Source organism: Uloborus diversus, chromosome 3, assembly GCF_026930045.1.
Source record: "Uloborus diversus isolate 005 chromosome 3, Udiv.v.3.1, whole genome shotgun sequence".
Lineage (NCBI taxonomy): Eukaryota > Metazoa > Arthropoda > Arachnida > Araneae > Uloboridae > Uloborus > Uloborus diversus.
The window spans coordinates 153,054,799-153,071,556 of NC_072733.1; the positions used below are offsets into that span (position 1 = coordinate 153,054,799).

At 33.9% G+C, this 16,758-nt stretch overlaps 1 protein-coding gene across 1 annotated transcript in view; it reads left to right on the plus strand.

Annotated features, from left to right (window-relative positions):
• Positions 1-16,758, plus strand: part of LOC129218999 (uncharacterized) — a 153,948-nt gene that overhangs the window by 54,212 nt on the left and 82,978 nt on the right. The window contains exon 3 of the mRNA XM_054853318.1: positions 4,988-5,113. Within this exon, the coding sequence (XP_054709293.1) occupies positions 4,988-5,113 (126 nt within the window). The remainder of the gene's footprint in view (positions 1-4,987; positions 5,114-16,758) is intronic.

The window sequence follows — 16,758 nt, forward strand, 5'->3', positions numbered from 1 at the left end:
TGCATTTTACATAAATTTAGCATACAATTAAACTTAGTGCATGAATTTTTTGAAATGATTTCAGGTTACATTTGGAGTATTCAGCGGACCTCAAATTCAGTCTCGATATTATAGAAATTCTTAGCCCTCAAAACTTACTGAGTATACCACGATTATCTACCTACATCAACCTCATGGGGAAATATTTTGCTGTTAACACTTATCCCTAGGCTCTGCTAAATGGTAAATCGATGTGGTAAATGGGAACATGATTTCATTCGCTAACAAATAATCATGAAGCCACATTTTTCATACTAAGTTACTTTCAAGGATGGCGATGCGCAAAATTTTATCTCTCAATTCATTTAAAAAGAAGAGAAGAAAATGAAATTGAAAAATCGAACATTTGGGTATATTTGCCCCAACTGGGCTTAATCAATTATACAGCATATTATGTTTTTATCATTTTAAAAATGTTGTGATCTAATACATTTTCCGACAATGAACTTGAACCATTGTATAGTGTTTTTTTTTAAGTTCATTAAATGATAATATCAAGATTATAAAATCTAAATGAAGCAATAACACAATTTTTGTCTTGGAAAAATTTTCAGCCAAAAAAGGTTTTAAGAAGATCAAACAAATGAACAGCAACTAAAAGCTTAAATTCTTTGAATTCCATACTAGAGCAGCTTTTCCATCAAATACGAACATTTTGAAGTTATTTTTGCACGTGAACGGAACTGATAGAAAAAAACGTCGCACTATTAAAGACTTCCAATTTCAAGAGAATACACAAAATGTATCATTGGACGACTATTATGCCCTGGATACGGTACCAAAATCTCGAAGAACCTTACTAGCAGTAGGGTCATTCCATACGAAATGAGCAAAATTCGCAAAAAAGTGGTGGCCGCATGGTAACAGATTTTTATGAAATTTGGTATACAGGTTCCTTTTATGCGTATATATAAAAATATCTAAAATATTTTTGCTTAAAATTTTTTATTTGACTAGTTACATGCGATTGAAAATTGGTCAAATTGAACAGCATTCTCATAAATGCTAAATATTGCACATTTGAAGGCTTGTATCTTATTAACTATTTAATGAAAACATAAAAGTTATATGTTGTTGCAATCTATGGAGTAGGGTAATTTATCTGATATCAGTAAAATTTTCAAAGTTATTATAGTTAACTTTTAACCGAGTTTCAAAAACTGAAAATATTTCAATTTTCTCATAATTAAGCATTTTATTTTTTAAAAATGGAATGCATTAGCTTTGATGCAATTAATACTCATTAATGTGCTAAGTATCATAAAAGAAATACCTTACTTTTGAAGTTGTATTTTAACTCCTTTGTCTTCAAAATCAGTTTTAAACTTAGTGACATTTTATAAAAATGATGATTTTCCCCTTCACATACACACAAAAATTCAAATGAGGGAAAATTCAGACAACTTTAAAATTTTACAAGAATATAGAGCTGTGTTTCTACTATTTGCTTGAAGAAACTCGAAATTGGTTTTTGATTTCCAAACGTAAAATAAAATTCAGAAAAATAGCTTTTTTTTTGTTTTATGGGTCAATCCATACAGGTTCGAAGGATGGGTGCGCTCGACCATTTTTAATTTTTTTTTTTTTTAAATTCATATTCCTAAAATCTGCATATGAAATATGTTTAAAACCACTTTTTATTTTTTCTCTCAACTGGACCTTTGATTTTTTAGAGGTCATCAAAAGTGATTTTCGTAGTCAAAAATAGATCTTTGCATTTTGACCGATATCTATCTGAATTACATTTATGACAGTTAATTTAACGCTTTGATGTAAAAGTGCATAAGTTGATAGTCTTTCATGCTGAGTTACGTAGCTGTAAGTTAATAATTAAAATAATGGCAAGAGGTTAAAGTTCAAGACCAAATGTAAAAATTTTACTCATTTCAAAGCGGGATAACTCACGTAGGGGACGGAAACACAAAATGAAATACGACAAAAACGAATCACTGGAACCATGCTAAAAAGAATATATAACTGTTGCTGTGTATTTGTGCACCCTTTATAGATTACAGCCCCTCAAAAATCGGAAAAATGACGAAAATGACACTTTTAGACCCCTATAAACCAAAAGGGGATGGAATTAAAAATAAAATTTCCTGGCCAATTGAATATTCCGTTCAAGTACTACACGTGTTATACATATTGTTTTTTGTAATTGGTTTGTAAAAGAGATATAGGTCTTTGAAATTAAGCACTTTTGCTAGTCAATTCACACACTAAAACAGAAAGAAAAAGTGAAATCGTCATGGCACCTTCTTAAATTACGTATATTGTGCCCTATATAATACATTATACTGAAAAAACATATTGTAATTTTCAAAATAATTATTTTAATATGATAACTTAGAAATATTTGAACATGAATGAGTAGTTTATACTGTATGGATTGACCCTTATGTGAAATTACGAGAATTCAAAGAATTAGATAAACGATTAAATGATGCAAAAGCAAGTAAAACTAACATTTATTTCAATTAAAAAAATGTACATTTCAGACTATTCTTCATAAACATGCTTTTGAGAAAATGAAACACGAAAGAAATGGTTAGTTTTGCTAAACTTACAAAATAAAAAGAAGTAACAAATGAAAATTTACCTTAGTTCAAGTTACTCTAGTAACAAAAATACGCTGATATCAATGATTAAAATTTAGTAGCATCTAAAAGACACTTCAATATGTACGTAAAAAAAATTGAGTAAATTTAGAGCATTCCCTCATCTTCAAAAAAAAAATCTGAAACAGAGGAAAAAAATGAAATTTTTGGAAATTTTCGAATTTTTAAAGTATAATTTCGTCATCAAGAAATTCATAAACAGTTACTAAATTAGAGCAGGTAGTTAGTTATAGATAGTTTTTCAATCTGAATCATTTTTACTGTTATTTTTTCATTAAAAGAGCTAGAAGAGTGATTTAAAATCTGAAGTAAATTGGCAAAATTTCAATCTTTGTTAATATCTCAGATTCAAAAAAAGATCCGAATAAATTTTACTTTGCTCTTTCTCGATAGAGAATTGTTTATAGAATGCGGAAATATTTATTTTTTAAGTGTACGTTTATAACTTATGGAGTTATTGAGTCACAAACTGGTAGTGATGGACTCTGAAAATTTAGGCTTAGCGTAAGCATCAACTTCTAATTTCAATAACAAAGCAACAAACAGTTTTTAAACTTCCATACTTTGCATTCCCTCATAGATATTTATGGTTTACTTAAATAAAAATTTTCATTGAAATCTGTGACATGTCAGCCACAGCTGATTTGCTCATTTCGCATGGAATGACCCAGTAAAAACCTTTCTTTATATTGATACATTTGAATCAGGGCTATTAATGAATTCTTGTGGAATTTTATTTATTTTCGACGTTTGTCTTACTTCATCTATATCTACAAATGGGCAATTCTACTGTAACCAAGGTAGCAATTATTGCACAAAAAGCCCAAAAAGACTGCAAGTATGCTTCATTGCATGACTATGTTTCATTGAATGGATTTTGTGAAGAACATGGACCGTACTTTAGTTAAATGTAATTAAATTTTAAAGATTTCCCTCAAAAATATTAAATTGACTTTTTGCTCAGTAGTGAGAGGATATAACGTATTTGAATATAACATATAGAGGATATAATGTATCTGGAGTCATTGTAAGGCATTTTGTGCTATAATAGATACATATTTTAGAAAGGAATTTCCCAAATTTGTTTGTATCTTCTCTACATTATACTGAAATAGCTTTCTGACAAAACTTTTTCACATTGCATAATATTTACAGCTCTTTACCGTTAAGAACTACCACCAAAGAAAGTTTAAAATTATTCTCTAAAGATTCATAAGATATAGAGTCTTTTTCTTCCATTATATCTCAAGTTTGCATCATTATTTCAATCTATTTAAAAATTAATGAAGCTTGAAGTACGATGAAAATTTTTTCGACTTTTTTTTTTTAAATCTCTGAGGAAATAAATGTAACATTTCCCGTCATACTTCCTAGTGCTGTCTGCGAAGGATGATTGAGCCATTTTTTTTCACTATTAGGAGCCTCATAAAAATAAATAGCTGTAGTTACGACCATCCGTACTCAGTTTTAATCGATTTTCATTGATATTTAAATATTCGCAAAATTCATCTTTAATGCTGTTTTTCTCGCCATTCAGATGATTTACCGCAAAAGTTTAAGCTAGGAATTTTTCTTTATTATCTCTCAGAGTTAAATATAATTTTTTTTTCGTCACATTGTTAGTTGAGAAAATCTGAGCATGTATCGGTATACTGTGATTGCGTTTCAATTATGAAAATAAATCCCCAAACTTATCTTGTCACTGTTTGGTATTATACTTACTTTTACGTCAGATCGCTTTGATTTCAAATTTAGCTTTAGTGCAAAAAGAGTGGGGGAAAAACACAACTAGCATTTAAAAAATCTTATTTTGTAATGGCATACTTTGAATTGGATTTATTTTATCTAAATTGCGTTTTTTTTAATTATTACGTATATATCTTTCTACTTTTTCTCTCAAAACCTTTTTCCTACTTATGATGCTTACAAATAGTTATCTTTAGGGGCGTGAAACCGACTGAATTTTTAACCGAATATGATAAATTGATTTTAAACTGAAAATATAATATCTACGTTATTACCACTAATAACTGTGTTTAAAAATTGCATCCATAAGTATTTTTGTATAAATAAAAAGCATCATTTGTACGTTTTCCGCCCTTTTACTTTACATGTTTTATATTAACAAAAAGTCATCATTTATACACCCCCTCCCCAATTTTTGACTTTGCATATTGACTCCTCTAACGAATTTTCAGGGCTCCATTTTTGCTTATTTTTTTCATCTCTATCGTTAACACCCCGGATAAAAATTTTATCTCTGAGTGTATCAACTAATTAAAACATTACATAAATCGTTGTTCTTATTCAAAATCTATTTTTATTTTTAGTGCGTTTCGGAGACAGAAATAGAAGTACTAGAAGCAGTGGCAGCAGTGATAATCAGTCACTTACTGGAGGAACTTCCCTTAGTTCATTGAAAAGCATTATCAAAAGCCATCCTGAAATGACTAATGGTAAATTTTGATTTTCTTTAATCTGTTGCGCGATCTTAAGTGCTATTTTATGATGTTATACACAATCTGAAAAGACTGGCTGTGAAAAAACCGTTTTGAACGAAACGATGTATGATGTTAGGATTGGTTTAATTATTTTATTTATTTAATTTATTTGTTCATTTATTGATTGATTTCGTTCTGCTTTATACCTGGAACAAAAAGGGAAGCATGACAATATTTTTTAAATGTTTGAAAATGTGCTATCTCAATAACCTGACGTCGTCCTTTCGATCCATGTAATAGCCCGAGAAAATACTTCGCCTTTAGAAGTGCATCCCAAAATTTCATCTTCATTTGCGAATGATTTTAAAATAAAATTACTCTTCCATCCATAGTTTGAGGCATTACAAAAACAAAAAACTTTCTATTCAAATTTTAAAAGAAATGCATTTATTCTTCAACTAGTAATCTTGAATGGAGTGTAACAGAACAATAAATTCACGTGTTGTTAGCCCGTTATTGGTTTTTCAAACAGGCCCTTATTTTTAACATATGTTTCAGATAATATTTTCCATTTTTATTCATCGTCATACGTTAAGATATCTAGTGTCAAAAAAGGAAAAAAAAACTTGAAAAGTTGACACTTTAAAGATCATTTTCATTTTTTATTTTATTTATTTACCTATTTTGCTTGTTAGTTTAGCATGGGAAATTAGATAAGATAAAATAGGGCTAAGTGATAAAATGAGCAATATCAAATGAGGAACAGGTATATTAATTGAAATAGAGGTTTTACCGCAACCATCTGTCAATGTCAGAAAAGAATGATAATTACCAGCCATCATTAGCTTAATCTGGCAGAAAATGCATTTAATGCTTGAACTAAGTGTGTAATTTATTTACGACAAAGCAGAGTATGGGTTTCTATGTAGTTAAATTTTGCTTTCTCAAAATCTTCCGCGGCTGTACTTTTAAACAGAAAACAACTTTCTTTCTCGATTTCCTGAGTAAAAATATGTGGTGTCAAGGGGGAAGAAAGGCAAAATCAATACTAGAAAAAAAATAGTAAAATGTTAATTTACTTATTCCATTTAGTTGAGCTAAAAACACAGAAAAAAGTAATGAAATTAAATGCTTTACAAAAGTAAAACACTGCAAGTAATGAAATAATAATATAATAATAGTTCTTGAGAAATAGAAGCAAGAGAAATATTGTACGACAAGTATACTGATTGAAGAAGCGGCTGCAGACAAACCATCAGTAAATGTTACCTGAAAAATATAATAGTTACTGTTCATTATTAGTTATACAATATATTAGGGTGGAGCGAAAAAACGTTTTTTTTTTTTTTTTCTCAGATTTTCAATCTGCTCTAGAGTGGAGAAATTGCAATGGAAAGAAAACCTCTTGCAAAAAAATTGAGGAAAATTAAATAATATCTTCAGATTCCTCATGGGACCATAAATTTTCCGTTTTGAGCAAAAATTCATTGATTTTCACTTGTGATCTTTTATCTCTCTCTCTCTCTCTCTCACCTCCTCCTTTATTTTTTCAACATTCCCTAGTGTGGAAAAGTTGTGTAATGGTAAGAAAAAAAATTTACAAACAATTAGAGGAAAATTAAATATCTTCCGGGATCCTTAAGGGCCCCAAAGTTTCCCGTTTTTAGCAAAATTCACAGTTTTTCGCTCCTGATCTTTCTTTTGTTTCATCTTCTTCTGTTCTTTTTTTCCCTTTAAATATTGGTTAATTTCAAAGCATATATGTAACTTTAAAACTATGTTTTTTAATGATTGTATGCGGTGTGTAATCTACACAAAAAGCCTAAATTAAGTGACACTGCATCAAATTTATCAAAATTTGATTTCTTATGAAATAATTGCAACTTTTTCCAGTTTTTATGCAATAATGTTCAGTTTCAAAGCGCAAGCGGAACCTCAAGATACTTTTTGCTGTAGAAATCCTTTTGCCGAAGCCAAATATCTGTACAAAAGGCAACTTATCCGCACTATTAGCGTTTAGCAGATTTTTATTTTATTTTCACTCCTCCCCAGTGCTTATATGACAAATTAATTGAGGATGTACTATTGATCATTATTATTTATTCCAAAGATACTTTTGATCAGTGAAGATTTGTTCTTATGTTTTTGTCAATAAATGGAAAATTTGCATGATTGGTTTCAAATATTGAAACCGACCAATTTTGACGTTGAACCGGAATGTATCATCTCATTTTCTTCTTTTAATGTACTATGCAGAACTTTTTGATAGTAAGGCATAAAAATATCAGCTAGGGAAATGTGCGTAATTTGTCACGAAATGTCAAATTTATAGGCCCAAGAGGAGCCAGAAATATGACTTGTTGGTGCCTTTTTTTTCTCATATTTTATTTACCAAAGCACATTTTTTCGACACTAGGACAATTAAAAAAAACAGGGGGGTGGGGAACATCAGTAGCGAAACTTCCTGAATTTTGCTCAAAACGGAAGTTTTGGGAACTTGTAAATAACCCGAAGATACTTTTCGACTTTCTCCCTTTTTTTTCACTTGTTTTACTTACCATTACACAGCATTTCCACACTAGGGAACTTTGAGAAAAAAAAAAAAAAACAGAAAAACGATATTAAAGATCAGAAGCGAAAAATCGTGAATTATGCTCAAAACTGAGAATTTGAGGCCCCGTGAGGATCTGGAAGATATTATTTGATTTACCCACAAAATTTTACATGCGGTTTACTTACTATTACACAGCTTTTCCAATATAGGAAAAACTGAAAATCGGAAAAAGGGTTTTTTAATCCGTCCTCCTAAGGTGGTGTGCCAAATAAGGCCATGTAGGCCAATAAGACCAACCCCTAAAATTTTTCTATGTAGGGTGGAGAAAAGTTTCTAGATGTTTATTTCACCATCATCAGAAAGTCTAACTGCTGATAAAGCGTTATCACTAAACGGCTTGCTATTAACAGGCAAAAGCGTAGCAACAGTTTTTGCAAAAAAAGCCTTAGAAAAATTGTCTGATCTTATTTTACAACAAATTGTGATTTTTCATGGTTCATTATAGTTTATTGGTATAAAAAAAGTTGTTTGCTGTTCCACAAAGCTTTATTTATGTAGTTGATGAATTCAAAAAGCAAAATTTTTCTTTTACCTTCATTTATTCCTATGTTTTGGTAGCCCTAGAAGAGTAGACTGTAGCCCAATAAGGTCGTGATTGCCATTATTTAGATTCCAGTGTCCTTATTAAGACACCGAAAGATGGGGACGAGGATATGATCCTGTGCTGCATATGCTGCACATATGTGCATGAACTGTGTGCAGGAGTCACCAAAAAACAGAAAATGACGACTTATCAGTGCTCTGAATGTGACGATTGAAGCAAATACAGCATTTGAGTTTTTTAAATGGGGTTTAACATGTTTTTATATCGAGAATAAAGATTGTTTTTTTTTTTTTTTCCAGTTTGATAGCCCTGTCGTTTTTTTTTTTTTTTCGGAGTTAATGCTCTTTGAAAATCCGTGTTCTTAATTTTGCGAATTCGTCATTACTTTTCTTAAATTGATGAAAAACAAAATTTAAACTTAAATTTTAATATGGAATGGTTTGATTCGCGCTTTTTATGAAGCATTTGATGAATATACAAGAGATGGTGCCAATTGAGCCATTAATGAACGAAATATTAGGCCGTGAACCTTAAATTGGCCTTATTTGTCACATCTCTCATACTAGGGTTACGACTTTTTTTTTAAAAATCACAATTTTTTTTCATCTCCTGTTGCTGACTTGAGGAAATAAAATTTTTTTATTGCAGATGACTTTAAAAAGCATTCCTCGCACCAAAACATTTCAAGCTCAGTGCACTGTATACACGGTGTTGTAGCCGGTAACAACTAAAAAAGTAGAATCTCATATCATTCGTGATCAAATGAATAACAAAATGTAATGGTTGCCTTGAAAAAACAGTATTTAAAATGATGTGGGCGAATTTATGACATCAAAAACAAAAAAAATTCTCAGTCCCTGTTTTACAAGACCCTTGACATATGATGGGATCTTGGTAGAGGCATTGAAGATTTCTACAATTGCAGGACTGCAAGGTCAACTGAAGATGCAAAAAAGCAAGATTTTAAACCGGGGGAAATAATCCCAGAAATGATGTAGAATAACTCCAGAACTCTGAGGAACATTGCTAAATTTGAGAGTAAACAAACTCCATCCTTTTTTACCCAACTGCGCTTGCGCGACGCAAAGGAGGGTAATGTGTTTATGAGTCTATGTAGGTATGTTTGTTCCTATGTGGCGTTGTAGAGGCTAAACGTCTTGGCCAAATTTAATTAGTTTTACATCAATCGATTAGTCTTGACTTTGGAAGTGTCACTAAGCACATGACAGTAATCAAAATTCGCCATTTCAACAACCAATCGCCATATTATCGGTTCGGGATCGTGTCGCACGCTACCTGCGTGCTACACAGCGTGCGACAAATGCAGGTAGCGTTTTCGCTGCCTGAATTTTTTGTTTGCTATGTCTACTAATTCAATTTTCATTTCTAACATGTTGCATTTGTTTTTGTCGTGATTCAGGGGACTGAGTTTCGCGACGTGTACTTTTTTGCACATATAAGTCCACACGGGCTCTTTTAGTTTCGCGAGAAAGATTTGACTTATACGACGTTTCTGAGCTCGCGTCATCATGAGTTATACAGGCTGTTTATATAGCTGTGGTTGACTTAAGTTCGCGCATTTTTGCTTAAGTTCAAGCATATGTAACTTCAAGCCGAGTCAGGTCCCTAGAGGGACTAATAATCAGTAGTTTAGACCACCGCGAGTTACTTAATATAGTACAGTAAAAATAGGGGTCGGACCCAAACATCCAAAAAAAAAATAAGCTAAACCTGGTGCAAATTGTTTATTACCCTCCCAATAAGAACAGGTAAAAAGTCCCACCTCATTGTGCGTCGGGTTTTGGAATGGGGGGCATCTAAAAATTACTGTTTTGGGTATTTTTTCAGAATTTTTAGAATAAATTTGAAGTGAGAATATTGTGTTATACTAAATTTAAAAGCATGAAATTAAAGGTGTTTGACCCCCAAGAGGGATGACATAACCCACCAATGCTACAGAGCCCCCCTATCCCGTAAAGTGAAGCAGTACCCCCCCGAACCCCTCTCCATACATTTCATACGGAAACATTATTTTATGCTAAGAAAATTGTTAGAAATCAAGTGTGTCCATCCTCCAAGAGCGATGGTGCACCTCCTCTCAAAGCTACAACACCCCCCTCCCCTCAGCCAAATAAAATAAATCCTCACCCCACCCCCCACCTTTTATTTCAAGTAGAAGTATTATTTCATGCAAATCTAAAATACATTAAATCAGGACTGTCCACCCCATAAGAACAGTAGTTCACGTCCTAAAACGAAATTATATAATAAAATATTATCCATCCCCCCCCACCCCCTCTAATGGTGCACATTTGATTCAATGGCCAGAAAAATAACGCTGAACTGTTTTTTGCTTTCAAATGATTTCTCCTAAGCTTGTAACAAAAAGTCTTCGTTATCAAGATGTTCTTTGGAATCTAGATCCTCAGCAAAATCGTTATTGTTGCAGCTATGTCTAACACAGTTTGTGCATATAATTGAGCCCTTCAGTGAACTTTCAGACTTTTCAAACATTCACTATATCCAATGAACCCCTCAGAGCAAGCACAAGATTTTAGACGCAGAAAGTCTTCTAGAGCAGAAACCTTGGCTGTTGTAATAGGACTTCATTTATATTTCTGTGGAGCTTTCTTTGCACCCATCAAAAATGACACTAGCTTTCCCATACTTACAAGTGACCTACACACTGCATTGCTGGCATATTTCCTTGAAGCTTACATATCATTACCAAAAATATGTTCAAGCAGGTATCTTCCATCTATTACATATGAGGCAGTAAGAAGCAAAGGGCAAAATTAAAAATTTGGAGATAACCAGTACAAATGGTTGGTGAACCTCTCCTCTATCTTGGGGCAAGAAATGGTACTAGTAGACCTGGTAGTTGCTTCTATACAGCATGATTTAGAAAAGAAAATCAATGAAAGCCTACCTAGGATTTTATCTTTAAACGCGTTTTATTCAAAACTTGAAAATGTCCACTTACATCCCTTTGCTTCTCACTGCCTCATGACACCAGCTGTTCGTTCTGTGATTTTGGATGAACCTTTTGCTTCAGATAATAGTACTTTAACGATACAGGATTTCTTTCCTCATGAAACCAGATTAATCGAATACTGATGGAGGATCAGCGCATAACTCGTACCAGAAGTTTTTAGCCATTTGTTATTCCATCTTTACTGTTCATACCATTCGGTGTAAAAGATGGTTTGGGCTTACACGTCTTTACAGATAGTAACTACTCTCGTAACAGAAGCTAAAGACATAACTGCTTACCTCCTTTACAAAGAAATGCTACAAAATTGTTTGCCTTCAATATGATTTGATGTTACTACCCGAACGTTAAAGGTCTCATCGCAATTCACCTTATCATCAGCGAGCAATACCCATACCAACTTGAGAGGGAAGAAACTTCTGGGGCTTTAGAAACGGATTGTGATTTCCAAACTGGGAGACAAAAAGGTGTAAACATTTAGCATTCTATTGTTGTATTGCTCGTTGCTCTCATCAAGACTTGTTCTATCGTTGAATCACTACAGGTTCTAGACCACCTGAATTTGTCACTGCGTTAGATCGATGGATAGCTGATGTTTTAGCTGATGTTTGATGTGATCAAATTTTTTTTTATCGCATAATGTACTCAAAAGTTTCAGATAGTGTTGCAAGTATATGTCCGCATATTTAGCATAATTCACATAACCAGCTGCGTAAAAGAGAGGTAGCTTGGTGTTTGCAAATGAGAACCCCCACCGACTTAGAGGGTGCAGAATTGCAGCATTGCTCATCTCACTATTGGCAGTTCCGGTTTGTCCCACCCTTACGGTGATGGCAAAAGATTGTAGAAAAGTTGAAGTAAGTTAATCAAGAAGAAGTAGGGAAACTTTGGTCAATTTGGACTTTTTTTATGCTGCACAGGAATTTTGTTTTCCAGCGCTCTAAACAGTTTAATAACTCCAGTCACAAATAATTTGGTTACTGAGCTCGCTTAGATCTTTTAGAATTATCATTCTGACATTACCATATCATTGTGAGGCATTTTGTACTTCGGAAAAGTTTAAGTCAGGGAATTTTTTTTGTGAACGTCACTGCAATAGTTGATTTTAGAATGTAAATTCAGGGTCCCCCCCTCCTCAAAGCGATGGCGCACCCCTTAAGTGTGACGGAGTACCCATCCAGAATAAAAGTCCTCAATAAAGAAAGAAATACCCCTTGAAAAAACTGTCTTAAAAATTCCAATGATGCAAAGCTGCTCCATGGACACCCCCCCCCCCATTCCCCTCTCCCCCGCCTGTGCACCCCTGTTAATTAGAATTTTTTTATGTGAGAGCTTTTGTTTTACTATTATAGAGTGGTTTCTGCGAGGTTTCAGAATTTTTTTTAAGTAATAGAAATTATTTTTATTTAAATAGAGGATTATTTCGTCTCCCCCCCCCCTTCCCCCCAAAACCCGACTCGAAAAGTGCTGGGACTTTTTACCCCTTCTTGCTGGAAGGGTAAGAAGTAATTTGCAACAGGTTTCACTTTTTTTTTTTTTTTTTTGGATGTTTGGGTTTGGCCATTTTTTGGCCTAATTTTACTGTACTAATAGTCCTCACGATATAAATTCTCTCAATAAAATCACAAGATTGCAAAATTTACCGTCTTATAATCATAATAACTAAGTCAGTAAAAATTAACTAAAAAGTGTAAAATAAAAAATTATTAACTAAAAACAAAAAATCTGACTGCGGAAAAACCGAAAAAACTAAAAAGAAGAATCTATAAGCGCAATAGTTAGGAATATTATTAAGTACGACTGAATAACTACACCATTGTTGTTGTTGTTGTCGTATGCCAGCTAGGCTGGCAATTCGGGGTGCGCTGCTTCACTTTTCCAACTGTACCGTAATTTGGTGTGAAGTCCGTCTTCTACAGTACACACATGCCATAAGGACCCGTTTATAGGGTATTCAACCATTCACAGCACATTCTCACAAAGAAAGGACAAGGACAGGAGAGAGAAAGTACGTCCGTGCCCGAGTCGGGATTCGAACCCGGACCTTCCTGTCGCAGTCAGACATCTCTGACCACTAGACAAGGCAGGCGGCTAACTACACCTTTGAAATAGTTTTATAATCCATATACACACATAAGACAAATCATAAATTCAAAAGCAGAATAGAAGGATCAACAGTCGGGGCCCATTCAAAATTTTCGGGGTTCCTTGACTGGTCAAAAGGGAATGGGCCCCGACTGTTTATCCTTCTATTCTGCTTTTGAATTTATGATTTGTCTTATGTGTGTATCGATTATAAAACTATTTCATTGGTGTAGTTATTCAGTAGTACTTCAAAAAAAAAAAAAAAATTCTTTCGTTAACTATTTGAATATTCCAGAAAGTTATCAAAATTTCTTTCACGAAAAACTTTATTTCCTGGAATAAACCAGGTTTTATAAAATATCATGCAGTTAAGCTAACGACAAGAAAACTCTCAAGTAATAAAGTTTCAGTTTATGTTCCGGTGGAGGATGGAATTATTGTTCCAATCACTATCGCAGTTAGGTGTCTAGCGAAATGTTGTGAGAAGTGCTGCAGATCGGAAGCTTAAAATAAAATTTTGTTTCCAAGAAGAACTGTTTCTCTCGTTTTAAATTGACAGTTAGGCACATTGCAAGAAAAAGTATCAAGTAGTAATCTAGAAAAATTCCCTTAAGAGGGTTGATATTCGGTGGAGTAAATTATGAAAGAAATAGTCACAAAATACGCTGAATGTTCTGAAAATTTTGATAGAATGTTTGATGTTTGGAAGGGCGTCAAAATGATCGTACAGACAAAACAGGGCAATTCCATTTTAATAGATTTATCATCTGTTGCACAAAACACCCTATAATCACTCTAAATACACTCTTTAAAAGAGAAATTTCCAATCCCAAAAAAGAATGTACAAATTCTCAGAAAAAAATGCAGGAGCGATAGTGGTGAGATAAATATGCAAATGATTTAAAAAATCGACAAAATGTTCAAAAATAACCAGTTTTTTAAGTATCTAATGTGCCCACCTTGAGTGGCTATAAAGGTCTCAATTCGGCGAGGCATGCTATCAATGAGTTCATTGATGGTTTCTTAAGATAACTTTAGCCAAGCCACATCCACTGCTGTGCACCCATCTTCAATGGTTTGAGCCAGTGGTCCTCGGTTCATGTCACGTTCAATCAGATCCCACAGGTGATCGACAGGATTCAGATCTGGAAAGGGTGCTGACAGATGAAGGATGTTAAGTCCAGTCAATCTGTTACTTTAAGCCATGCAACATGCGGCCAAGCATTGTCTTGATGTAACACTGTGTTTGGCGCTGCCTGAAACAAAGACAAAACAACGGGGTCCACAACTTGCAGGACGTAGCAGTCCGCTGCCAAACTACCGTCAATGTATATCAGGGGCATCCTGTAAGCAAACATTATGCCACCCCAAACCATGATGCCCACTGCTACCTGACACAAGGTTATCATTGTCTACTCAACACAGAGCTAGACGCATGGAGTATTGTCAGCATCATTGCACCTGAACAAACGAATGCGGCATCGAGCACAGTTCTCGGATGAATCTCGTTTTTGTCTGCGTGCGACTAAATGATGGCCGTCGACAGATAGTGACGAGACGCTATGAATCAACCTATTTCACCGGTCCTGCAGGACCGTCGCCATAGGGGGGGGGGTGAGGGGGGTGTCTCACTCTCTCAGTGATTTCATCCACTCGGCAAAATCAGTTCATAAGTCAGCATTTTCAATGTTTCGGAATTTCAAAGCTTATTGACAGAAATTAAAAAAAAAAAAGTTAACATATTCATGCAAAGTTATACACCTAACCTTTTCATACTTTGCGCAAGAGAAAATAATGAATGGGATCTCCGTTTATATTCATTTTCATTTTGCATGCACTATGCCGATTGCTTAGTTTGCGACTGCTCATTTTGCCGAGACAATAATCGTCCACTCAGAAAATTCAGCTAGAGTCGGCATTTTTGCTTTTTCAGTTGATCCTGTATTCTAAATCTTTGAGTGAAGTAGTATGTAGCTTGACCATGTGCACGTTTTCACCTTTTATTGAAAAAGAAAAAACCAAAAAACATGTATATTTTGCGTACTGACGACTATTCATCTGAAAGCCCACCTGAAAGACATAATCAATTCGCCGACTGCTAATTGCACAGTATTCTCAATTTACTGACATTTACTTGAACAAAGTATTTTGCCGACACTGTATCCAGGGACACGCCGAACTTAAATTCTTGGGGGAAATTCTCAATTTTCCGAATGATAAAATACGGATATGCAATAAAAAATGCAATAATGTCTTAAAATTTGCCGAATAATCAGACAAATTTGGAAGAATAAGGACTTTTATGGAGGCCACTGGGACCTCCCAATGGGCGCCGCCTTCCTGTACTCAGTCTGCAATTTCAGCTACAATCAGCAATTTTTGCTTTTAGAATGAATTCTAAGTTCACTATATCTTTGATAAAAGTTAAATGGAAGTGTGCACATTTTACATTTTCTCATTTTAACCAAACTTACAATGCAAATCATGAGTTCTAATAAGTGTTCATACTGTAAATTTAAAAAAGATAATTCAATCTTAAAATATTATTTAGAAATATCTGGGAAGCTGTATCACGCATGAAGATTACATGTGAGCAGCCGAGATGTAAGATTCAAATATTTTTTTTTTTTAAATAGTTATTTAATAAACTACATAGAAACCCACGGAAAGTCTCAGTTTAAAAACACAACTACATTAATAAACATGATAGCTTTGGATAGTGCACAGTGAACACATTTATAAAATTGAATCATCAATAAAAAAATTCATAGCAAAGTAAAGAAATACATAGGGTGTCGAAATGGTAAAAAAATTAAAAAAGAGAGAAAGATTTTATTACAACACAAAGTCCCATTGGTATGTATTTTAAGTGTTTGATTTTGAAACGAACTTCTGAATACACATTCAGCACCATTTCCCCTTTTTCTAGGCTGACGGATAAAAACCAAAATAGTGTTCTACTCGCAGGGGTTATGCCTATTTGTCGACCACACAAGTTTATTGTGTAACTAAAGCAAGACATTTGTCCGCCAATTGTAACACTCAGAAATGCCGTCGTGGAGACGGCGTGGCGTAATCGCGTGTAGGGGTGACATTAGAAACGTCAGACCTTCAGGGGTCTTTTCTGTTAAAAACCTTTCTCTGGAATCTGGAACTAGGAGCTCGAGGGAAAATTAGAGAAGAGTTGGATTTGGATCAACTGTTGTTGTGTGCTTAGGACGGTCTGTCCGGCCCCTGCTGTGTGAACTTTCCGCCTGAAGAAGGAAAAGGAAGGTTATTGGCGTTGGAGCTTTGAAGAGATACAAGTGCATTGAGTTTGTCCGGCTCCCGAGTTTGGCAGAAGACTTGAGTGACTATCCTGCATCTTTATTTTATTCATTATGAATTCCGAAAAAAAAGACTAGTTAAAATTTTGAACTTTATTC